Source organism: Corvus hawaiiensis, chromosome 15 (assembly GCF_020740725.1).
Source record: "Corvus hawaiiensis isolate bCorHaw1 chromosome 15, bCorHaw1.pri.cur, whole genome shotgun sequence".
Taxonomy (NCBI): Eukaryota; Metazoa; Chordata; class Aves; order Passeriformes; family Corvidae; genus Corvus; species Corvus hawaiiensis.
This window is the reverse complement of record NC_063227.1, coordinates 7,740,620-7,764,237: the sequence shown is the minus strand read 5'-3', so window position 1 is coordinate 7,764,237 and position 23,618 is coordinate 7,740,620. Positions and strand designations below refer to the sequence as shown.

At 38.0% G+C, this 23,618-nt stretch overlaps 1 protein-coding gene across 3 annotated transcripts in view; it reads left to right on the top strand.

Annotated features, from left to right (window-relative positions):
- CNOT6 (CCR4-NOT transcription complex subunit 6) overlaps window positions 1–22,054 on the top strand; it is a 33,017-nt gene extending 10,963 nt beyond the window's left edge. For 2 of the 3 annotated variants that reach the window (XM_048319711.1, XM_048319712.1), the window contains 11 exons: window positions 3,689–3,802; window positions 6,258–6,444; window positions 9,853–9,938; window positions 10,909–11,013; window positions 11,105–11,173; window positions 12,591–12,748; window positions 13,256–13,410; window positions 14,405–14,559; window positions 15,544–15,774; window positions 17,056–17,258; window positions 17,949–22,054. In XM_048319711.1, coding sequence (XP_048175668.1) covers window positions 3,691–3,802; window positions 6,258–6,444; window positions 9,853–9,938; window positions 10,909–11,013; window positions 11,105–11,173; window positions 12,591–12,748; window positions 13,256–13,410; window positions 14,405–14,559; window positions 15,544–15,774; window positions 17,056–17,258; window positions 17,949–18,161 — 1,674 coding nt within the window. In that variant the 5' untranslated portion in view covers window positions 3,689–3,690 and the 3' untranslated portion in view covers window positions 18,162–22,054. The remainder of the gene's footprint in view (window positions 1–3,688; window positions 3,803–6,257; window positions 6,445–9,852; window positions 9,939–10,908; window positions 11,014–11,104; window positions 11,174–12,590; window positions 12,749–13,255; window positions 13,411–14,404; window positions 14,560–15,543; window positions 15,775–17,055; window positions 17,259–17,948) is intronic. The other variant, XM_048319713.1, reaches the window with a different exon arrangement.
- The last annotated feature ends 1,564 nt before the right edge of the window (window positions 22,055–23,618 follow it).

Genomic DNA, 23,618 nt, shown 5'->3' with positions numbered 1-23,618 from the left:
CAGATTCATTTCTCATTTTGAAGACATTATTTATTGGTAGTCTCCGTAGTTAACCTGGAGCATTAACTACCTTATAGTCCAGCTTCCACTTTGCACATGTCCATAGCCAAGGACACTTATCATTCCAAATGTCTTGTCAGGCAATGAGCTGAACCCCCTTCATTCTTCTACGGGGAGCAGTGTATCTAAACCAGCTTGGCCTCCAGGAAGTCCTTCTCTAGGCCACCAGCTCCTCCTGACGTGGTGCCCTTCATGGCCCTGGTGCTGCGGCTGGGAGCACACCCCAGGAGCTCATGGTGCTGGTAATGACACTGTCGTTTTCCAGGACAGTTCCAAGCCCAGTGCCCAGCCTGGCTGTGCATGACCTGGCTGCAGTCATGGCTGTAATCTGGAGAGACAGGCAGCAGTCAAGGCAGGTGCAGCTCGACCTGGGAACATTTGGCTTTGTCTCCAGTGGTCTGTTCTGAGTGAAGCCAGAGCCAGAGCTCCATCACTCACCTGCTGTAGTAGGTGTAGTAGAGCTTTGTCAGCTCTTCTTCCATCAGGTTGTCCTCCCTTGACTTAACAACCTTCAGGTTTTTTCCTTCTTTTTCTGATCCTTGTCACCCTTCCCTGAAGGGGCTGTCAGTCCCTGCTTCCTTCCCGTCACCCTGTCCCAATGCCTGTCTCTCAGCACCCTCTGTACAAACAAGGGCTTAAAACAGTGTCTGCACTGGAGGCTTGAGATCTAATTCCTTGTGCCAGACCTTGTGCGCTGTTGACTTCATTGACCTTGCTTGGCTCAGTTACTTTGGGGTAGGGGGGGTGTTAATTCTGTGTGAGGACTGAGTGACCTAGGGTGGGAGTGGGCAGCCACACTCACTTCGACTGTCAAGCTCTTCAATTTTTACAGCTATTAAAATGACAATCTTAATAACCTGGTACGAGATAGTAAACAATTTCATTTGCATTCAAACATACTTAAATGTCCTTTTCATTAAATTTATGTAGTCTGGAGTGTGTTCCAGGAATCCATATCATATCTTTGTTATAAAAATGTTCTCCTTTACAAACTGATTTACTGTACGCTGTAACAACCTAACATTAATGGTGCTTCCACCATCTGTGTTGGTGCAAGTGAAAATTACAGGTGGTATAAGCTCTTCTGAAAATTACCATGATAATTGTTAAAAGCTGCAGTTATCAATGGTTCTAAGGGTGTTCAACACTATTTTATGGGTCTTACTAAAAATTGCTTTAGTCTGACAAAACTCTATTACTTAATCTGATGTTCACCTCAGCTTTTATGATTTACTGTAGCAGCTGAGCAGGTGCTAAATTTGGATTTGGGGAGGTGGAGAAAGGAGACAGTAAAAGAGACTGATTTTCTTGAACTACTCCATGCTGTGAAGTTTTGAAATGCAGTTCAAGGTGTTGCACTTGTATTTTATGCTGTCCTGTGAAATATGACCCAAATTTAGCCTTCCTGTCAGTTCTTGAGAAATTCTGGGTTCTGGGTGATAGATGAAGATGTGTTAATGCTTGGTGTGACAGTATCCTTGATGTGGCTGATGGCTGTGATGCTCTCGGGCAGCAGCAGCTCTTTCAGCCAGGAGGCTCTCAAGCATTTGCTGCTTTTTGGCACCTGGTAGTCCTAAACAGCAGGGACTCATCCTCTGAGAAATGCAGCAGTGAGAGAGGGAAAACCATCAAGAGCAGGAACTTTTTTGAGGGGAGGGTGGTGCAGCGGATGGACCGGGAATGCAGCTTCACCAGGATCCAGTGTTAAACCCTCAAATTCTTAAATCTCTAATTGTTTTAGTGTACATTAACAAAACCCACTGGAAAAGTATGTCATCCTCTTTTAGTAGCGAGCAGTGATACACTGCTGGTACCAGCAAAGCTGTTAATTAGTGCATGTGATTGAGTGTGCTCTGGGGAGCATTCGTGTTTCTTTACTGAATGAGATTTCTGTCTTTGCTATACCTGCTTCTCAAAAAATTGGAACATATTTATTAATTCAGGGAGCGGCAGGAAGAGAAAGCAGTAAATGTCTGAGGAAGGTAAATGTTTCCTGACAAGCTGGAGCATTCCTACATGGTCTTTGTGAATTATATATAATTATACGTTGAAATTTCAGAAGAGATGCTCTGTACATTGCTTTGGTATATATTCTTGCACCAGTTGCATAGTTATTGCAGGGAGAAGTTATGCTTTTACCTTTCTGGTGATTATAATCCACTCTCCTCTCGTTTAATTAGTCAAGTTTGATGAAAAAAGTGTTATACTTGGTGATCCCAGCACCCTAGATACTCGAGTGCCTTCACTCTGGAAGGAGCCTCACCCAGCTGCTATTTATAATCTGATCCTTTTACCCACAATTCCCTTCTTAAAGGGGAATTTCTTTTCACTGCAGAAATCTGGTTTTGCCCAGGAGTGGGAAAGGGAATGAGGAGTGTGACTTAGTAAAAGAGCTTTTATATTAAAGTAAGCATGTGATACCTAAAAGCTTTATTTTAATTAAGCTGTGTAGTTATCAGAAAGTTTTTGGTGGATTTCTGTTGTTTTGTTTAACGTGCAGAGTAAACATTTTTCAGTAAAATCAGTAAACAGATTATAAGTCTGGTTGATAGTCTTATTTACTAGGACTTATTCTTTGATTATTTTATATAATGACAACATTTTTCACTTTGTCCCAGGAAATGAAAAAATGAGAAAGCCTTAAAAGGCCTGGTAGGAAGATGTCCTTAGAAATTTGACCAGTATAGCTGCTTGTTCATTGAGTGGGTTTGGGTAGTGTTATAATACTGCTGTAATGTATTTTGCTAAACAATCGCATAATATCGCCTCTAATGTGTTTTTAAGTGTGACTTGAGCCAGCATTGTTTAATTTCTCTGTTTCATAGAAATAGATTTATAGCTTGTTGCTTGTTGGAGAGGAATGTTTGCTTCTCTGTCATGGTGCATGGTTGAGTTTGGTAAAAAGAACCTAGAAAATTATTCTTATAAAATTATAGGGAATGATGTGAAAAAGAGTGAGGAAAATGATGTTCAATTTCAGTGTTAAATACTTGGCTGAAGAAAGTGATAGAAATATCTACCTTGGGCGCAATATTTTTAGATTGCAGAAAGTAAGGTGAAGGTTGGATTAAAACCTGTCATTTTGCAAACTTAAAAAATTGAGGATCTTTTTGAAACACCAATTCTTTTCTTGATGATGATTTGTGTGAAAAGTTGACAATGGCAGTAACCTGGAAGTGATAGATAATCAAAGTTATTAGCAAATGTGTTCTCTAGGAGTATGGGAGAGATCCCAGTGGAGGTGGATCATCTCTTTTTGAAGTTTCATTGTTGAAGAAAAAAGAGCCTGCAATGGGATGTGTCAGTTTTGAGGGACACACAGCATAGCCACGGAAGGTGGTGGGACACAATTTTTAAATTGCTTTGCAGATTCTGGTAAATTATTGCAGGGGTGGGTGGGGGACTAGACTGTTGTCTGTCATTTTAGGAGCTTCAGGAATCTCTCTTTTTCTATTTTATAGCAGTATTTCCCATCCAGCGACATTTGTAAATGGGCACACTATCTGTAGGTTTGAAAAGTATTTGGTATATAAGTCTAATATGAAATTTAACTGAAATGGGAGTTACCTTCTAAAGAATTCTCAGTATATAGTATCTCAATTAATTACTTGCCTTTTGGTTTCAATAGGAATGCCCAAGGAAAAGTACGATCCACCTGATCCACGGAGGATGTACACAATTATGTCCTCAGAGGAAGCAGCCAATGGAAAGAAATCACACTGGGCAGAGTTGGAAATAAGTGGTAAGTAACTGAGGCATGGTCCTGAATTATGAACTCACTGCAAGTAGTGTGGGTTTGGACAAGTCTGGAGGGGAGTTACCTACCTTGAAGTGAGAACGCTGGGATAGGAGCTGCCAGCTGTGGTGTGTGGAGGCAAGAGCTTGGATTAGGATAACACAGGGAGCTGTAGGAGGGGCAAGGTGGGCCGAGTGGGAAATCTCCATGGATAGGAAAGTTGTTAAGGTGAGGATATGGATGTGAGCACTTGTGTTTTAAGAAGATGAAGTGAGTGAGAGCATGAATTTAAGATCTAATTTGTCAAACAGAAGAGGGTGAAGTTGAGGTTGATCTATAGGGGTATGTTCTTACTGTAAGTAATGTAGCAGGAAGGTATTAGTCCACGAAGCAGAAGTTTTCTTTTTAAAAGCAGTTGTAAATTTTACTCTGTTCTTAAGATTAAAGACAAACACCAAAATCTCCACAATCTGTGCAAGCTTTGAGATACTGTTGGACTTCTGAATCTTTTCTGAAAAGTAAGATAATGCTCAGAATTCATAAGCATGTATTTCAACTGGTGTGGACCACCAGTGTCTCTTGATTTGTAGAGTAAACCCGGGGTTTGCTACAAAAAGTGTGTTTACAAGGAAATTCAAGCAGATATTTTAAGAATTAAAAAATCATTTTGTGATGTTTAAAACTTAGGCTGTAATTTTGTTTAAATATGGAGGTTCTTTAAGCGTCTGCAAAAATTGCCATGTAGGATTTGTAAATGACTGTTCAGTAGAGAAATTTATGGAAGAAGGATTAAAACAGTTCTTCAAATCGTGAAGAATCTTTCCATCCAGTTCACTGAATCTGTGTCTTGCTTCCAGTACCATGTGAATAGCATTCTTTACTGAAGGTTACAGATGCAGAAACCTAGTTAAATGCTGCTTCAGGAATCAGCATTATTTATCAGCATTAGGCTTGGAATCCTCTTGGACATCTGCTGCTCTGAATAGGAAGTGCATTAAGTGATGGCTCTTTCCCTTCATGCCTGGTAATCTCACTGCAGACTGATTCCCGCCAAGGGAGGTGCTGGAGTGGAGAGCCTGGATCAGGGATGTTGATTGGAAATCCTTTCAGCTACAAGGCTTTCTATGATCACAGTCACCTGTTTGCGTTGGGGGTGGGGAAGAGGTGTTAATTCATCTTTAAAAATGCAAAGAACTATTGATTTGTATTTAAAACCTCTCAAAAGATTTCTTAATGAGCATTAGAGGAGCATCAATCCCTTAAGAACTGTATGCATTTGCCTTGCAAAATAAAATGTGCAATGTTTTTGTTTCATTAATGTTCACACTGTCCTTCCCTTGCAAAATACTTGGTCACATAATACAGAAAGCCACAAATGTTTTAACTGATCTCGTTTAAATCACATCTTTTCACTACAGGCTTTTTTATGCCCCTCGTTTTGTTGTAGCTCACTGGAAATTATACCAGTATTAAACATCTTGCTGCCAGGGACTGAGTCTCAGTGTAACCTTCCCTGGGCACTAAATAGGAATTCTTTTATTTTGAAGAAAATCGTTTAAGGAAAGGAATTACAAAGTGCGTGTGTTGGTATAATATTAACCAGACTGTTGTTAACATTGATGGGTCACAGTGGGGATTTTAAAGTTGTTTTAACTAACTTTTTGCCTTGGAGAAACTGGTGTTGGTACTCCTAATGCTTTTGGTACAGTGAGATGATTTATGTAAATGAAAAAAATTTACCCCAAAGGAAAAAAAAAATCTTGGAGAGAAGAAATATTTTGAGACCTCTGATGATATCTCACATTCCTTGCATGCGGCAGTGTAAAAATCTTGATCCTGTCACACAAATCCATGTTTCCACCCTTCAGTTTATACAAAAAATCATACCTTTTTTAAAATATCTGGCAATAGTTGATACAGCTTTTAGTTGAATGCCAGATGGAAATCCATGTTCTCAACTAAGCATCTTAGTCACCCTAAATATAGTGTTTCTATCTGTTCTTGGCTGGATTAATGCCATAGAGTAAAGATTTTTGGTTTGAAAGATGTGCGGAAATAAGGGGTGAACCGAAGCACTGTCTTTCATTTCAAACATAAACTATAATTGAAAAAAATCTATTTCTTACACCTCTGTTAATGATAAATTCATGGTCAGCTGGTTAATGTTTTTGTCTTGTATGGAACTAGAGAAAGACAGATGTTTAAGCCTTAAGTATGAATTGGGAAAAACAATCTCAAGCATGCTTGGTAATACCTTGCATTCTCTCACACAAAGACTAATTTTTCGTCTATAGAATCAACAATTAATGGAATTTTCATTTAATAAATTAATAATAATAAAACCCACAAGCAAAACTGCCCCTCAAGTTCCCCGGCCCTGCACATACTTGAAAAATGTGCTATTATTGCCAAATCTATGTATTTTAAATGTTCTGTTTTCTCTTGTACCTTTCTTCCACAGGGAAAGTGAGAAGCTTAAGCTCATCATTGTGGACACTGACCCATTTGACAGCTTTGCATCTCAGTGACAATTCCTTATCCCGTATTCCTTCAGACATTGCCAAGCTTCACAATCTGGTATATCTGGACTTGTCCTCTAATAAAATTCGCAGTTTACCAGCAGAGCTCGGAAACATGGTGTCACTCAGGTATGTAAATCCTAACAGGAGTTAAAATTGTTCTTTTTTTATCTTTGTAGCAACAGCTCAAATTTCAGCATAAGTAAATTCCCCTTTCCTCTCTTCTTATCTGCCTCCCTGAATACTGGCTCTTCTGTGATCTCCTGTTATGATGTATGACAGCACAGAATGAGCCTCAGAAGTGCTTGGTTTGATGGCAATCACCCATTTTATGTTTTTCCAAGTCAGGTTTCCTCTCAGGCATCTCTTTCCAGATCCTTTTACAAATCTTTTGTGTGGTGTTTTTCTCAGAGTAAGTGAAGCCCCCAAAAAAAATGCTTTTAACTCATAGTACAGTAGGGAAAAGGTCAGATTAAACATTTATAATGGTGTTAACTACAATGTTTTCCTCTTTATTCATATTTAGTAATTATTCTTAACAATAGTTCTTCTTCTGCTTATTGTATAACAATTGCAACATGTCTAGTATCATCTCCTCCCCATCTTTGCTGTGATGTAACTGCATTACTGTGCAAACTGGGGAGGAGAAAAAAATGATCCAATCTCAGCTTTTTGAGGTTTTTTTTCCTTTCAATTTTGCAATGTCAAGATGTACAAAGTTAGCACGGAATGAAAACTCCTTTTGGAAGTGAAATATGAACAATGATGCCTATTTAGATTATACTTAAGGCTGCAGCATTTTACTTTGTAAAAACACTGTTACATGAATATATAAATTATTTATATAAGACTAAATATTTACACGCAACAGTCTTTTGCCCTTGACCCAAAGGAAGAGCCTTATCTTAGGTTTATTAGACAGTTGCCAGTAATTGCCTTTATTGCTGTTAATTTTAAAGATACTTATGAACAGCTTTCTCAAATCCAGAAAGTACAGAGTCTGAAAGTAAAGAGAATGTTACTAGAAGTAAAGACAATGATAGAGAAGTGGACTGCCAGCACAGCTTTCATGAAACTGGAAGCAAAGCAAGTTTGCACATAGAAATATCTGTCATTGCGTTTTCTTCCCCTTTAGAAAAGTCTGCACTGTTGGAGAGGATTAAACTAGCTGATTAAATTGGTACTAAAAGCTCAAATTCCAGAGCAGTTCAAGTCTCAACCTTGGAGGCTGAGCAAAGGGACTTTGCTTTTTGAAGCATAATTGGCAGCTCTGCTTTGTAGCATGTTGTATAGTTGCTTTCAGCTGGAGAGGAGTCTGTTCTAAGCTCTAGTTCATTGCATTACTATTTCAATTAAAAGCAGTTATTAGTAACAGGTTTCTTCCCTTCTTTATCCAACTCCTTGGATATTGTGAGCTAGAAACCCTAAATTTACCGGAATAGTCTCAAATTCATCTTTGTACTTCATTAGCCTCCTGTCAGTCTTTTAAAAACATTTTTGTAAGTGTAACACTTGTGACATGGAGGTAGCTTAGCAGTGCAGAGTCATCAGTAATGTCAAGTCATTATGCCTTCTTCCCAACACTTCTCCTGATTTATTCTGGCTGATTCTATGAAGCTTCAGCTCTTGCAAGTCCTAGGTTTCTTTTGAGCAGAGAAGGCTAAATCTTGTAAATGTGAAATTTGTAGCTAAGGTCACAGAAGTCTTCTATTTATGACCAAAACACAGCACTTGAGCACAGATCCCTAGATGTGAAAAGCTGTGCATGAACCCACTGTGCTCCTCAGAAATTGCAGCTGCTCCATGGTTTTTTTTCACTGTGGTGAAAGTGAAGAAAAACCCATAAGCACATCCTATGTGATAGCACATTGCAGGTCCCAGCTGGGCCGGGGTTTTGTGTTTCAGGCTGGCTCTCGCTGCAGACACTTCCCCTGGGTTCTGGGAAGTTGTTCAAACTAACAGTAATTCAACCCTGGGCACTGCTGGTATCCTGAGCCACAGAAATCATTTGTGCTCTCAACACTGAGAACTGATAACAGCTCTCCCAGCTCCCACATCTGGAGCTCTGGGTTTGGTCTGTACTGCAGAGCTCACCCAAGACTCCTTTCATCTCTCTTTTTAGTGCAAGTAGTTGAAAAAAGAGATGTCAGAGCAGTAGGATTTCTGATCTTTGCAGAAAAAGGAGGAAAAAATAAACACTGTAACATGTTATCTTGGAAAGCTCAGCTGCAAAACAGATTCTCTTGATATGCTTGAAAGAACTTGAGTGCACCCCCAGGACATTTGCAGATGACACAGAGCTGGGTGGAAGGGTGGATCTGCTGCAGGGCAGGAAGGCTCTGCAGAGGGATCTGGACAGGCTGGATCCATGGGCCAAGGCCAGTGGTGTGGGCTTCAGTCAGGTTGAGTGCTGGGTCCTGCACTTGAGTCACAACCCAGCAGTGCTCCAGTCTGGGGGAACAGTGTCTGGGAAGCTGCCTGGTTGAAGAGGACCTGGTGGGGGTGGTCAACAGCATCTGAACATAAACCAGGTGTGCTCAGATGGCTCAGAAAGCTGATGGCACCTGGCCTGGATTAGCAGTAGTGTGGCAGCCGGACCAGGGCAGTGACTGTTCCCCTGGGCTGGGCATTGCTGACGCCACACCTCAAATCCTGGGGTCAGTTCTGGGCTGCTTATTCCTTGACAGGAAAGGCATTGAAACCCTCAAGTGCTGTTCTGTAGAACTCAAAAGAGTTAAATTAACTCTTGCCCTACAGGTTTCCTTTTTTTTTTTCTTTTCTTTTTTTTTTTTCTTTTTGTTGCCCAGAAATACTCCTCAAGTCTCTAGGCACCAAGTTGTAAACACTTTGGAGCAGCAACTTTATACTGATTGATTCTATGAAAGTCTTCCCTGCTTAATGGGAATGCATTTTGGAAAATGAAAAGCTACTTACAAGTCTATTTTGTCTGCCCAGTTTGTTGGGATATCAGAATTCAGGACATGAATTCTGTTCCTGTCTGTATATTGGTTTTGTGAGTTACAAAGCACATACTTTGTCTTGCCACTGAAATGATGAAAAGAAAACCACCCAAACCAACAGAAAATTACCGTGCTAAATGACTGCTGCATGGTAATGCCATAGCTGTAATCATACTGCCATGATCTTGGATTTTTTAATTTGGTTTCAGGGATATAATTTCCCTTTATTTCTTAATCACAGCTGACCTGTTTCATGGTCTGGTTTGTCTGAGCTGTTACTGCATCATCACTTGTAGATACTAAAGTGTTTAATTATTGTTAATGTTCACAAAATGTCTCACCATTTAAGAGAAACTCTCCAAACAGCTCCTTTCCTCTGTACTTCAGCACAAGGTGTTTTGTCTGAATGTGTGTGTCTGAGTACAGCAGAATTTCCTTAACCATTGCTGTTTAGTCTCTAAATTTTTCAGTATTGTGGTTTGCTACTATATGGGTTCTCTTTTAGTTTAATTCTTTTACTGCTGCAGATAAATGTTGCTCTGTTTTCAGCCCCATATGATTCTTGCTCTATCTACAGGGAACTACATTTAAATAACAACCTGTTACGAGTTTTACCTTTTGAGCTGGGAAAACTGTTCCAGTTACAGACTTTGGGTCTGAAAGGTATTGCTGCTTTTTTCTTGGTATCTCTGCTTTTTTAGTGATACTGCTGCTGGGCTGTAATGGCTGTAGTCTGCTAGTTCATTAAATGTTACTGATTAGCAATCCCAGATGTAGCTGCTCACTCCACATTTATAAATACTGTTACTTAGGGATTATTTAGAAAAATAACAGGTTTGGCAGAGCAGTGCCCATAGAAAGAGGTTTGCTTTTTTTTCTGCAGAGTGAGCAGAAGCTTTCTGTTGCTTGCATAGGGGTTGAATGCAGTTCTGCTTTAAGAAACAGTCTGTGGTTAACTGTGGTACATCTCCAGCCAGAAAGGGAACATGCTTTGTACAGCTGCAGGGTACTGTGCTATTTATGCAAGCAGCAATTTAAGTCTTTTCCCAATTTTTTTTTTTTTTTTCCTCTGAACTGTATGGATTCTAGCTATAAAAATTGCTGACCTTGGGGAATTTCGAGTCACAAAATCAGAAGCACTGAGAGATATAATACCTCTAAACACTGTTAAGTCTCAAAAGTCTGTTTATCTCCCCTTTAAAACTGGGCAATTGCAGTGTGTGTTGTCCATGGCAACTTTTGCAATCTGCTTATGTTTGGCAGATGACAGAGTCTCTGCTGAGATCTGGCTGTCAGATCAACTGCTGGTGGATGTTTCACACCCAGCAGAGGTGACTCCTGTGTTTGGGCTCATCAGCTCTGCCTGTTGTACCACACAAGTTCTTCACCGCTCTTAGTCCAAGGACCACTTTTGGGGTGCTCAGTCCCAAGGCAGAATCAGCAGGGAATGTTGTTAAACTTCACTAGGGCTGTCCACACATCCAGGGTTTTGTGGGATTGAAGACCTGAGATCTGAAACCCCAGAGTAGTTCATAGTAGGTCTTGTCTCCAAGATGTCAGCTTTCAACACTGATATGCAAGTCTGTAATAGTTCTGTATATTTTATTCAATATTCCTGTGAATTGGTTTGTAGGAAACCCACTTACACAGGATATTCTGAACCTGTATCAGGAACCAGATGGGACACGAAGGCTACTGAACTATTTGCTTGATAATTTGGCAGGTACTGCAAAAAGAAGTAAGTGATCATTCTTAAAACATTTATTTCTGCTGTGCAAAATAAATGTGATTATCACTTGTTGTATCTCTATTTTGAAATGTTCCCATAGTTTCGACAGAACAGCCACCTCCAAGATCTTGGATTATGTTGCAAGAACCAGACCGTACAAGACCAACAGGTACTGTAACACTTCAAGGATTTCTCATTTCTTCTGTTTTCTTTTTAATAAAAGCTGTTGATCTTTACTGGAAAAAAAGTTAATGCTTAAATTAACCAATCATCTCTGCAGTGCTGACCAGCCAGCTGAAGTCATTCTATCCCAACTGGAACACCTGTTCCAGATTTACCCGTCTTTTACTCTAAAGTAATTTATTTTTAATTAACATCCCTCTCACAGGGATTGAAACTGTTGTCCACAATTAGTTAAATAGTGGAATTATAACAGGCTTAATTTAGCATTTGTTGGAGAACAAGAAAAGTGGAAGCATTTGAGCATGATTTCCAAAAAATGTAGAATTGTTTTAAGTAACCAGGGTATCATCCTTGATTCAGCATTTTTGTTGCTATTGGGATTCAGGTCATGTTTAATTCTTCACTAATTTTTTTTCCTGCATAAATTGTCTGAAATACAGCCTTTTCTATTTAGCTGCACACCAAAAAAATCTTAGTGTATTTCTCAATTATTGCAGTGTCCTCTCTTTCAGGACTGAATGTACATTACTTTCTCCTGTTATTAAGGTGATTGCTTCAAAGATCATGATGTTAATGCAGCTTCTACTTTGCTGTCACCTATTTGTTTTCAACATGCTAGACTTTGACCCCAGTCAGCCCAAAATTCTTTTCCTCCATTTTCTATATCTTCAAACAATGGTCTTGTTTCTTTTTTCTGCATTTGAGAGGAGCTTCCAGGTATCTTATTGTTGTACTAAAAATTCTTAAAGTGCTTTTTGAAAAAAAACAAACTCAGAAACCCACCAAAACAGCCTTCCAAATCCATGCTGCTAGATTACCTGTCAAGTTGCCCCAGACGGTCTCATTACTACTCCTGTTTCAAATTAATACAGAGAGGAGATATTTCTTGTCCTACACCTGAATGCCTTTTTGAGGTGGAAATATTTGGGGCGTTAATTTGCCTACACTTTTTCTTTGTGTGAAAGGATCCTTACCCTGCCTATGGATCTGTTACAGTTTGTGGTGGCAGTAATTAAGATAGATTTAAAAGAATCTGATTGTAGACTTGCAGACCTTTGTGTAGCTGGCAAATACAAGTGTTCAAATACATTTACTTTGTTTTGGGCTTTTCACAGTACAGCACCACTTAGCATAAAACACATTTGTCTGCTCTTCACTGTGTTAACCCTATAAGGGGGGGTGGTTTTTTTCCTAATTAAATGCTAGAAGACAGCTGCCGTAAGTCCAAACATGTAATTTGTCTCCCTAGAAGAACTAACAATTTTTTTTAGCACTGATACACATGCTGTGTTTTGGTTGAAACAAATGAAGCGTGCATTGATAAATTTGCAGAAGACAAAAGTCAAGAACATAAGTGGTTTTTTTTAATCTATCAGTGTGTAAGTAAAATTATTGTTCTGCAGCCTTGTTCTCTGTCATGTGTTACAACGTCCTGTGTGACAAATATGCCACCCGGCAGCTGTATGGCTATTGTCCATCCTGGGCCTTGAACTGGGAATACAGAAAAAAAGCCATTATGCAGGAAATACTGAGCTGCAATGCTGACATCATAAGTCTGCAGGTAAGAAATACACCATTATTTCTTTCCCTTTTCTATTCCCGTGTGCTGGTTTCTTCACATTAAGTGTATTTGTAGTAAACGGTCTGTTTTCAAAACCTTCTGCAAACAAAAGAAAAAAGAAGTGATGTTTAGAACATTATTTGTTGTTTGACATCAAAAGAAGGCTCTCAGCCCCCGCAGTTGGAATGGGAACCAGCAGCTCCTGATCAAAGCAATGTTAGTGGGGGTGCCTTTGTGCCTGTGTGTGTTTGTGGGGCTGTAATTGACACATTTTCAAATAAGAGGCTTGAGATAATCATAACTCCAGGGATTACAGAAATTCATTTATATTTTCTTAAAATAGGGATATTGCTCCTGAATTTGCATTCTCTGATGCACTTAATTCTTAGGTTTTTTTCCTCTTAAATCTAATTTGAAAGTGATTTACACTTCTGAAGAGTCTAAATAATATCTGTCTTCTATATTTTGCTAATAGTACGTTCATGCTGTGCTGCCTTAACTTTACAGGAGGTTGAAACGGAGCAGTACTACAGTTTTTTCCTGGTAGAATTGAAAGAACGTGGCTATAATGGATTCTTCAGTCCAAAATCTAGAGCTAGGACAATGTCAGAACAGGAAAGAAAACATGTTGATGGTTGTGCAATATTTTTCAAAACAGAAAAGTAAGTGATGTGGTTTGCTGAACCTTCTGATGTCTCTTGCTGTCTTTTACTTAATTTCTCAGGTTGGTCTATAGCTCAAACAGTTTGGCTTTAACTGCTTTTTTGTAGCCAGGCAGGGTTTCATACAGAGCATTCCTACCCCTGGAAGGAGTGGTTTGTACAAGAGAGATCATTCTGTGTGGAACTAGCAATGAAAAAATTAACCTTGAAGTTTTGTTTAAGGTGAATGAGATTTCATTCTCTTCGAGCAGTTCTGGTTGGGAGTTCACTAAATTATTCTTCCCTTCTTGAGTGTGTGTGTCCCAACCATTAGGTGGTAATAATAGAAATTGAAGGAAATAATGAAAAATGAAGCAGATTTTCTTGCCTTTTAGTTTTGGGGTTTTGTTTTTTTTGAGTAAAGGAATTTCTAATCCCTCAAATTGCTGAAATAAGGCCTCAGATGACATTGACTTTTTGATACATTAGTCTTTGGTAAAGCAAACAACAAGATATCGCTGCACACTTCTGTAAAAAAAAACCCTATTCATTTAAGAGCTGCAGCACTTACTGGTTGTGTCATATCGCACTCGTACAACTTTGGCTGTGATGATAATAATGTCCCTTCCTGCTTCCATTCCTGTGTATCCACAAGTAAATGTACGTGCCAGGTTTGATACTCTAGTGGCTTGGAAAATTATTTAGTCCCTCTCTGTTAAATCTGCATGTTTGAACTAGGAACGGATGCAGAGTTAGAAACACGCATGACTTTTCTAGAATGCCACTCTCTCTCAACGAAATGTTTTAATTGTAACTAAGATACTACTGTAAACTACATGAAAATTACTAGGAAAACTATATCCCTTGGTTTCAGTTTAGGATTTTATGAAATTATTTGACTGGCTGAGATTTTCACATCATAAATGTGTTTGAGCTTTAATTAAAAGAATTACCGATAACATTTCCTACTGTATCTGGCTGCTGAAAAAACGCGTATATGATGTTTTTCTTTCAGATTTACTTTGGTTCAAAAGCATACTGTTGAGTTCAATCAACTAGCAATGGCAAACTCAGAAGGTTCAGAGGCTATGCTGAACAGAGTTATGACGAAAGATAACATTGGAGTTGCTGTTCTATTAGAACTGCGAAAGGAATTGATAGAAATGTCCTGTAAGTCCCATTTCATTAATTTTTTAATAGATGGTATTTTGTAAATGGAAAAACAATTACTTTTGTTATAGTAAACAAGAGAAACTAGGTTCTGCAGGTGAATTTGGCTTTGCAGATTGTATGTTCAAACAATTTTATTTCAAAAGAGGATTTTGGGGAAGAGTCATATTGCTTAAATGCTGAAGTGGTTTTTTTTTTTCCCCCACTTGCATTTTTTAAGGAAAGAAAAGATATAAATACTGGAGTTTGAGTGATTTTGTTGTCTGGTTTTGGTTTTGTTTTTTTTTTCTTAAAATTATGTACAAGTATCAAAGAATCAGGTGGTGTTAGTTGTGTGTTTCTGGATCATGTACCTGCATCATTTTAACTTATTTTCTTTACTGTCATGCTTATACAACCTGTTTGTTCTGCCCTGTCATTCTTAATTTAGGAAATGTAAATTGGCTTTATAAGTATCACAGTGGGAACCTGCTCAACCCATGTTAATATTTATCCAAATGATATTTTATTAATTTAGATTGTAGCAAACAAGCCTTTCAAGAAACACTTCTACCAAGAGAGGTAACTTAGAATGTGGATAACTTAGAATTCAGAGCTCGCTGCCTAATAAGATATGAACAGAGCCTGTTTGCTATCACAGCCTGAGGAAAGCTGCTGTAATTTTTTAGAACAACGCTATTTGCCTGTAATTAGGATTATCTGTTACTTATGTTAATTTTCAGTGAATACAAAAGCATTACATGTAACAGATAGTCTGTTACTGGTCTTGAATGTGAAATATAATTCCTAGTGCTTTATATCAACTAAAACGCTTGTTAAATGTAAGAGGAGTTATCCGACCCTCTTCATTCAAATGGTATTAACCCTCTTGAAGTCATACTGGTATTTTATTTTTTTGTCCCCTCAAACATTTTGTTTAAATTTCTGTAGTAGTGTTTTCTGTTGCTGACTGATTTTAAATAAATAACTGATTTTAAATTTTAGCTGGAAAGCCACATCTTGGGATGGAAAAGCAGCTAGTTCTTGTAGCTAATGCACATATGCATTGGGACCCAGATTATTCTGATGTGAAGCTGGTTCAGACTATGATGTTCCTGTCTGAGGTAAAGAACATTATTGATAAAGCTTCTCGTAGTCTCAAACCTGGTGTTTCGGGAGAACTTGGAACCATTCCACTTGTACTGTGTGCAGATCTCAATTCTCTACCAGACTCTGGTAAGAGTTCTATTTCTTATTCTTTAGACTGTTTCAAGTGTGTAACAATTTAAGTTTTTCAACTTAGAGAATGCATTGTTTGATAATATAAGCTCTAGAGGTACCAAGGGGAGAGAAGGGAGAGAAGATAGAACTGTTGTATTTGTGAGTGACCTTACTGCCTGTGTTCTAGTATAGCTGTGTCTGATCTTTCAGAAGCATTTCTACTGTGACTTTTTTTCCTCTTTGTTCTTGTATTTTAAAATATCTTCCAAAAATAACTGAAAACATGAATTTGTTGCTGATAATTGGGTTTTCTTAACTTTTAAGCACGAAAAGATAATTTTTTACCTTTAAATTTGCTACCATACAAATAATTTTCTGTGATGTTTTAGAATTTCTAAATTTCAATACATCCCCTTCAGAAGCTCTTTACTAACATGGAACTTTGTTTCTTGACTTGGTGACAACTTTATAAAGTGCAAGAAAAGAAAACATTCAGTGCCTGCCACCTTGGCTTTCTCAGGTCCCAGCTGAAGTGCTGTACTCAAGAGCCATCCTTCCTTCTTACTGCTGGTTGTTCAACATAATAATCTCCATTCCTGATCCCCTTCCTTCTGGCCTCATCTTGGCAGCTCTTAACATCTCTTAGGGTTTTAAGGAGCAGTTACTGCTCAGCAGTAATGGGAATGTGATTCTTTTTGATCCCAGGAAGGCCAGTATCAGTAGTGGTGATTGCAATCACCAATTCATGTGCCTGGTTGTGTTTTCAGAACAACTAACTGCTTCTTTTTCCTTCCAGAACTTTAACACAGCTGTTCTGAAGTTGAGGCACAATCATAGTTTTATGACACAAATCTAATCAATTTGGCTTTGCAGCCTCTTGGAAGTTAACTTCTTTGGAAGCAGTGTTTCAGAAGTTGGCTTTTTTGCAACACTTCAGCTGAAGAACATTGAGTGGCAGGACCTGAGCATAAAAGCAAGAAGAGGCAGCCAATAACTAGCATTGACAGAATTTTACTTCAGATTTTTTTTCATCTTCCCTTTCCCAATCTATTCCTTATTAACCTTCTCTTTTTTTCTAATCAAAGCATGTCTCTTTGTTCTAGGTGACATTTGCTCTTGATATACATATACATTGCCCTGCAGTATTTTATAAGAGCTACTGTTGATTGTACTGTGTATTGTTAAGGTTTTGCTTATACAAAGCCTAAAGTTACATGCCTCACTTCAAGTACCTACACACACTTACTTGCTGAATGCTTGTTAATACCTTCTTGTTTGTAATGTGTCTCCTCACAGGTGTTGTTGAGTACTTGAGCACTGGTGGAGTGGAAACAAACCACAAAGATTTTAAGGAACTGAGATACAATGAAAGTCTTACTAACTTCAGCTGTAATGGAAAGAATGGGACAACAAATGGAAGAATTACACATGGTTTCAAGTTGAAGAGTGCCTATGAGAATGGTCTAATGCCTTATACAAATTACACATTCGACTTCAAGGTAAGGACTTGCTTATATTTTGGAAAAAAATTCCATATTCAAGTGTAACTAATATGATTTGATCTATGAAGTTGTTATATAAGTTAATCTCTATGAAGTTGTTATATAAGTTAATCTGTGTAGTTAAATTCACCAAGTTTATACTTAAAACATAGCAAACTAGAATGCTCAACACTTCAGTCTCCTAGAAACCATCTTATTCTTTTTAGTAACTTACACTAGCTTTGCAAGAATTGGGGTGCTCTTAACCTTCCCTGTAAACAGTAAGAGTTTGTGTTTTAATACTCCAAGCTAAAGGACAGGGGCACTTAAGGTGTCAACTGCAAGGAAATAATCCATGGTGCTTCTGGAAAATTCTCAGTTTTTTGTTGCCCAGGGAAAAAAAAGATTTTTTTTTTTTTTTCTTTAAAATCAGGTAAATGTGATTTGAAGCTCTGTAGGAGGTTGGAAATTGAAACCCACAGAAGCATAGGAGAAATAATAAAGGGTGGCCTTTTCTTTTGTTTTCCTAATCTATACTGAGCATCCCATGGGATATAGGAAGAAGAAATCTCCTGAATTGATGATGTGCTTTAGAGAAGGAATGGGATATTTCATTACTCATAACACTGAGCTCACCTCTTGTTTGGAAGAATAACTTGGGACAAGAATAAATTACTAACAATAATCTTTTTTCCTCTCTTGTTTTAGGGTATTATTGATTACATCTTCTACTCTAAACCTCAGCTAAACATACTTGGCATTCTTGGACCTTTGGATCATCATTGGTTAATAGAGAACAATATAAGTGGTTGTCCACATCCACTCATCCCTTCTGACCACTTCTCACTTTTTGCACAACTGGAGCTTTTGCTGCCTTTCCTGCCTCCTGTAAATGGAATCCATCTCCCTGGCAGGAGGTAGTCAAATACATTTTAGAGGGCAACCTCAATCTAACTTGTACAATTGTAAAATCTGAATATAGAGGAGTGAGGTATGGCCAACAGGGATTTTTTTTCTTAATAATCTTAATCTTAAATCTAATTATTTGCTAAAGACATAGTAAAAGCCAGGTGCTATCAACAGACACAATTCTGAGCCCAATATACTTTGTATACTGTTCCACAGCGATTGGTGCATTTGCACCTTTCTTTAATACGTTACGATTAACCTTCCTGTTTCTTTTCTCCAACGTGACATTTTCATGCCTTGAAATAGGGAATTGTTATACAGTGTATTCTCTTTGCACAGTTATCTGTAGCACTACTTTTTTGAGGCCAGTAGGAACATCCACAGAACATTCTCTGTACTTCACTCCCTCCTTTTTCAGACTTGTTTGTAAAATATAGAATTTGAATTTAGCCTTTATTGATTGTATATGAACAACAGAAAACCTGATTTATGAGATTTTGTACTTTAAAAAAAAAAAGAAAAATCAGATTTGGAAAATGATTGTATTGTAAACTAAGGCTAAATTTTTATCTGTTTTCATGTGTTATAAAGGCCAGCGTGTAAAAGAGGTTGTCACAGGTTTTCTCTGCTAATGATTTGCACTGTTAGGGTTTCGTTAGCCCTTTTATACTACTTTTTAAGTTCAATTGAGAACATTGCTTTCAAAATCCAAACCTATAAAATCTTAATATCTAACAGAGATAACTAAATACATTCTATTTCTGATAAAAAAAAAAAAAGAAAGAGGCATAGAGTTCTCACAGAACAGATAAGCTGAGCAGTGAATATAAGTAGACCTGTATGGATTGAAAGTTATTGCTGATGTGTGTACACTCAGACATTTTTCTCATTTCTAACTTTTGAAGTAAAATCTAGGGTTACTTGTGTACAGCTTCTTCATTTCTGTTTTAAATATTTGTCCTATCTCCACTGTGCCTGCTTAAATTTGTTCTCAACTAGCACTGCCTGTGCATGCAGAGAGATCCTGTGCATCCTCTTTTATTTTTTTAAATAATGTTAACACTTGTGAAAATTTTATGAAGATACTTTTGTATAAGCTGTGGCATCTTTTTTCCTTTGTGAAGCATTGAATATCACACTTTGGAACATGTTCAGGTTATGGGTACACAGTTTCTAGCTTCTAATGCCCATGCACTGCTTCTTTCAGTGTCATTGCACAGTGCCGTTTTTCCCACTAAGAGTTACTATCACGTGGATTCTCTTTCGTTTGTGTGTTCCTCAGTTTCTGAAAGTATAATTCCTTGAAGATAAAAACCTAGCCCTACATTTTCTATTAATGAAGCAGTGTAAAATAAATGCATTTTCAATACAGGTCCCAAAGACAATTCTTCAGATCATGTTTTAAAGTGACCAAGTTTTATTTTAAAGTGTCAAGCAAGACCGAAGTTACAGTGTACCCTCAGTGCCATTTGTGTCATGAAGCCAAGTATGTAACAGCTTACAAGTTTAACTTGTCTATTTGTATCCTAAAAGGGAGAATTCATCATCTCCTTAAACTAATACAACTTGAATAATCAAATGTAAAAAAAAAAAAAAAAAAAAAAAAATTAATAATGGAGATTAGAGCTTGGTCTTAAACAGCTTTTGTTTCAGCTGCGGGCAGGGAAGCAAAAGGACACTGAGCATTAAGAGAAAACTTTCTAAATATTGTGAATTTTTTATATATAAGAGAGTGAATTGGTAATAATGATTCAAAATTTTATTGAAAAGTAGTCAGCACACAAGTGTGCTCAAACCGTTCTGTTTTAAGCTCAAAGTAAAAATTACAAACAGTTCGGATGTGTAAAATGTACATTTTAAAATTTCAATATGAGGAATTTTGATCTTGAATCCTTGTCTGGGACCTGATCTCTTGGGGTTATCTTGTTTTGGTTTTAGTTGTAAAAACACCAAACATGTCCAGTTTATAATCAGTACATTGAAATGCTGGTAGTATTGCTGTAGTAGATTTAATGCGTAGTGTTATTTTTTTTCTGTTTGTTTTTTGGGGTTTTTTTGTAAAGTGTGAATAAAAGGTGTTTTACTCATGTTTCCTTAATGATGTCTTGGTAATGTACATCATGACAATTTCCAGTAATGATAAGCCAATTTAGCTTGTCAGACTAAGCAAACTATTTTTCTTTTCTGATATCTGGATTGTGTAAGGAGTCCAGAAAGCTTTACAGAAGGGGAAGGGAAGCACGCACTCATTTTGTATTTTTTTAGAGGGGGATAATTTACTTTAATAGATGCTGGAGCTTGAGTGCACTTGTTAGATTCTAAAGGTTTGAGCTTTATCCAGTATGTGTTCTCCTCTATTGCTTAGTCTTAAAAAATATTTGAATTTATGACAGCATGTGAAAATATGGCCCCTTGTGCTTTTGGAGACACAACTGTTCCTGCTTAGTCACCTTATGGTCTAAGGGTCCATTTGAATAACCATTTCCTCCAGCTTTTTTAGTAGTCCACCCAGTCCTGATTGAAAACCCTCTGAATCCATTGAAGGCACTCCTTTGACTTCACTGGGTTTTAACTGGACTGCAGCTGTGACTCAGGGGCTGAAGGAAGGAAGGAGAAATGTTTTGAAAATAGGGAAAGACCAGATGGCACCAAAACAGAGCTGAGATAAACTTTGTCAAACAATCTTTCAAAGAAAATACATTCTTGTGTCAAACAAATCTAACTCAAAAGTCTCAATTTCCAGCTATAACATAGAATAAGGCAATAAACCATGTCTTCACAAAATCAAAATGTTTGCTTCATAGTTTTTAACATGAAATGGTTATTTGCAATATTTTTATTCGAGGTGGTTTTGGGTGTTGCCATAATGTACCTTCAGTGTTCTTGTTGTAAAAGCACATATAGCAAAAAGTCACAGAACATCCTTGGGGTTAAAAGGATTTATTTAGTTAAGACCAGGCTTTTTTCCACTTAAAGTACACTCTGCCGTATCTTTTCTAGTTTTATTTACATTTACCAAGAATTCTGGGTTTGAAAGTGTAAATTGAACTACACCTTTAACTAAAACAATTGTTTAGAGTACAAGACTAATACCACAAGTTACTGCTTTTAACATAACACAAGTAGGGGGGAAGAGCATATAAATTGGTGTGTGTTGTAATTATTTTGTCCTTTTAGCAGCTTTAAATTAAAGGTAAATTTGGCTAGCATTTGACTGAACTGATTTTAAGAACATTGTGTGCATCTTTGATATAACTTCAGCAATCTCTCAAGGTTGGTTTTTTTTTTTTAGAGCAGGCTTAGAAAATAGCTTATGCTTTGCTTTTTCAACCATGCAAAACCTGTATGAAAGACAAAATAATTGCAACACCATTGTGGGGGAGGGGGAAAAAGAAAACTAATTACACTGTAAAACTTTGAAAAGTTCAGTTAACTGCTTCAGTAGCAAAGCCTTTCTCATCCAGCCGGACACAGTATTTTTTAGTATGTTAACTGCTATTCTTTTCTTTTGGTTGCATAAATTTGTAACACTTAAGTGTCTTGGTATGTTTAAGTAGTGTCTAAAATAGAATACCTTAGTCTTTATTCACAGTACTTCTGTATAATGTGTAATGCACTGGACTAACTCTTGTTTACCATTCATGTAACAAAAACCAGCACATTATCTGCACTAAGCTCAAAGAATGTTGCATTTGTCTATAGGCAGCTCTTCAATAAGATAAATGGGAAACTGAATATGGTCTGATGGTAAACAAGGGCTTTTACTGTTCTCTTCAGTGGAACTTTCTTCTTGGTCAAATTTTAACTAGTTAGTATTATATTTATATACAGGGTCTTCTTTTTCTTTACCAATGTATTTTCCTACTCATAGCTGACCAATAAATCCAGTATCTGTTTGAAACCTTCTTGAAGTCTAATTCATATTTTAACTTGATTCCTGAAGCTCTTCCTCAAGAGTTACACATACAGCCAAAGTGAGTGAAGTGTGTCCAGGGTATAATGGAAGCAGAAGGAACTTGATAATCCCAGAAAGATCTTGCTGTACTTCCTGTTACTTTCTAGATCTGCGCACCAGAAATCTGCTCGAGTCAGTTGGGTTTGGATTGCAGAGTGAGGGCATGATCAGTAATGCCTCCAGAGCTTGTGGAGAACTCCGTCCAAACTTACTCAGAGCTCAACCCCTTGTCTTCATAGCTGGCCATCCTCTGACCTTCCAGCTCAGTCTGTAAGGTCAGTTGTGCAGTGGTGGTTTTGTCTCGGTCCTGTACACCCCACTCCTTCCTTCCTCTTGCTGCTCCAGAAGCACAAGTCTACTGACTTGGGGTCTGACAGCAGGAAGGGATTCAAATACTCCATTAATTTACTGTGGGAGGGGAACAAAGTGAAGACTTTTTGCATCTTCTTTTTCAGGAATGAGATTCAGCAAGCTCTTGCCATTGGTGTATTTTCATACTATGTTCCTTCTCTGCGGGTGCCTCTGTCTCAGTGTCTATGTCATGGTGCAGCCTCACCACATCTGGTGTGATGTTCCCATCACTGGCAGCAGCAAACATGAGACACTTGAGAGTGTGTGTGTGTGTGTGTGTGTAGCAATGAAGCACCCAAGACCTCTCCTGGCACTACTGCTCTCCTCAGAGCCCATGTTCAGTACGTTGGTGCTGCTTTGCTATGAAATAAATGATCTAGTTCAGCATTCCTGTAAATACCACAGGCCCCAGCATGTTCAGCTTGTTTGTAGGTTTGAAATGTGCTGTCTTGAAGCAGCTCTAAGTCCCCAGCACTGTGATGAGTCCATTGCAGGCCTAGCAATGATTTCTCTTTGGTTTTGTCTTGTGGGTGAGATGTTAATTCCCATCACATTTGCAGGATTGCCACTAGATGGTGTGGGAAACACAGGCTTCAGCTGCATACAGCCTGAACCTATTTCAGTGCCATGCACAGAGTGTGGCTTGTAGAATTGTTCTTAAGAATATTTGTGGAAATTCAGGCCCAGGGATGAACCTTTTCTAGTGGCAGCTGTTGGTTGGGTAACATCCATGCCAATTAATACTGGATTTATAAATCCAGCTGTCACGATGGGAATGAAAAGGACCTACTTGTTCGTCAGTGACAAAATCATTCACTAGAGCCTTCCCTTGCTGCATTAATGTACTTGATGTTATGTTTTCAGATGAGTACAGTTGTTATGTGGTTCCAGATTGGAGTTTACAAGCTCTTAAATAGTATCTGCAAACCTGCCATGTAAGTGTGGGGAGTGCTGTTTGTAGGGAAACTGCCAAAATTATCAGGGAGGCCAGTGTCCTTGTCAGAGAATATACAGAGAAAACAGCATCTCTCCCTCAAGGGCAAAGGACTGAGCTGAGCTTGTGTCCTGTCGTCCTCAGCCAGGTCAAAGAAATCTTGTCTTTCCTTAACTTGAAGTAAAATAACTGCAACTATCTTAATAGAATTGACTACACAATGTCTCTG